Below are 1,950 nucleotides of genomic sequence, written 5' to 3'. Positions count from 1 at the left end.
ACTTCCACCACAATCCCTAATATCCTACCTTTCAAATCAATATAGCCAATGAAGGTGGAAAGAATACTAAAGATAAGTTTTCCTAGAGGAAGCAAAGTCTATGAAAATGAATCTGGGAAATAGAGCCTTCGCTTCAATAGAATCATATTTTCTCTTGAATTTTTTTTCTTTTTCTTTGATGCAGGTTTCCAACTATCAGTTAGGATGATGGATGTGGTGAACAAGTCTACAGTTTCTGATTTTGTTTTGCTAGGACTCTCTAAATCCTGGAAACTACAGACATTTTTCTTTGTGGTGTTTTCGCTCTTTTATGTGGCAACAATGGTGGGTAATAGCCTCATAGTCATCACAGTGATAGCTGACTCTCATCTGCACTTCCCCATGTACTTCCTGCTCACCAACCTTTCCATCATTGATATGTCTCTTGCTTCCTTTGCAACCCCTAAGATGATCACAGACTACCTCAGTGGACACAAAACCATCTCCTTTGATGGTTGCATCACCCAGATATTTTTTCTACACCTTTTTACTGGCACTGAGATTATTTTACTAATGGCTATGTCTTTTGATAGGTATATTGCAATATGCAAGCCTCTCCACTATGCTTCAATCATAAGTCCCCAGATGTGTGTTGCCTTTGTGGTGGTCTCCTGGGTTGTAGGAGTCATGCATTCCATGAGCCAGGTCATATTCGCTCTCACATTGCCATTCTGTGGTCCCAATGAGGTAGATAGCTTTTTCTGTGACCTTCCTGTGGTGTTCCAACTAGCATGTGTAAATACTTATGTCCTGGGCCTCTTTATGATCTCAACCAGTGGCATCATTGCCTTGTCCTGCTTTATTCTTCTATTCAGTTCCTATGTTATTGTCTTGGTAACTATCAGAAATCATGCTTCAAAAGGAACATCTAAGGTTCTTTCTACCTGCACAGCTCATTTCATTGTTGTCTTCATGTTCTTTGGCCCCTGCATCTTCATCTATATGTGGCCACTAAGCAGTTTTCTGATAGACAAGATTCTATCTGTGTTTTATACCATCTTTACTCCCATTCTGAACCCAGTCATCTATACTTTGAGAAATCAGGAAGTGAAAACAGCCATGAGGAAACTGAAGAATAAGCTTATAAATTCTAACAAGGCAACTCCATTGCATTGTTTTTAGTTTTAACATCTAGTTTTATTCCTGGGTATTAATTGCCACATTTTTTGTGTGCACAGCACACGTTAGGCTTTTATTTCTCAAGTTATTATCAACTTGAAATTGCCAAAATTTGTGAAATCACAAGTTCATGTTAAAACTATCCTCATACATGTATTTTAAATACATTTTAAATTTCAGAAAAGCAAGCTGACAGAAGCAAATTTTTCCAGAAGCAAAGAATATCTATAAAAATGTTAAGAATGATTGTTTCAGTTAGGAAATTCAATATTAGCATTCTATTCATTGGAAAAGAGGAATAGAAAATGAGAAGTATTGATCAAAGGCTAACTAGAAGATAGTAACATTTACATACAACTAACAACTGAGCTACTCAGAGAACTCTAAAGTATGACAAATTAGTGAATTTCTGTAAGCCTTATAAATTCAGTACTGGTATAGGAGTAACCTCTGATCAATAAGCAATGATTATCTATGCACATTCCTGACATTACTACTTAACATTTAAACAAATTTGTGAGTTCTGTTAAAGAAAGTCTGAGTATGTTTCATTATAAATTTTGATGAAGTCCAAAGTGAGTGCTGTAAGTAGACGCTCACTTTTAGCTAATAAGAAACACATTCATGATAACTCCTTCTGATAACACAGACATAAAAAAGAGGCTAGAAAATTCTATGAGTAGAAGATATTGTGAAATGAGTTTCAAAACACCACACTTTGCTTCATACCGACCCTAATGTCAGTTTAATGCCTGGAAAGTTAAAACTAGAATGAAATGAAAGATACAGTAT

At 35.8% G+C, this 1,950-nt stretch overlaps 1 protein-coding gene across 1 annotated transcript; it reads left to right on the top strand.

Annotated features, from left to right (window-relative positions):
* Positions 1–204: 204 nt before the first annotated feature.
* On the top strand, positions 205–1,161 carry LOC133067298 (olfactory receptor 4K2). Its single transcript, XM_061158450.1, has one exon. The coding sequence runs from the start codon at positions 205–207 to the stop codon at positions 1,159–1,161; it is 957 nt and encodes a 318-aa protein (XP_061014433.1).
* The last annotated feature ends 789 nt before the right edge of the window (positions 1,162–1,950 follow it).

This window comes from Dama dama, chromosome 12 (assembly GCF_033118175.1).
Source record: "Dama dama isolate Ldn47 chromosome 12, ASM3311817v1, whole genome shotgun sequence".
Classification (NCBI taxonomy): Eukaryota; Metazoa; Chordata; class Mammalia; order Artiodactyla; family Cervidae; genus Dama; species Dama dama.
Note: the sequence above shows the minus strand (reverse complement) of the source record. Positions and strands in the feature narration are given on the sequence as shown.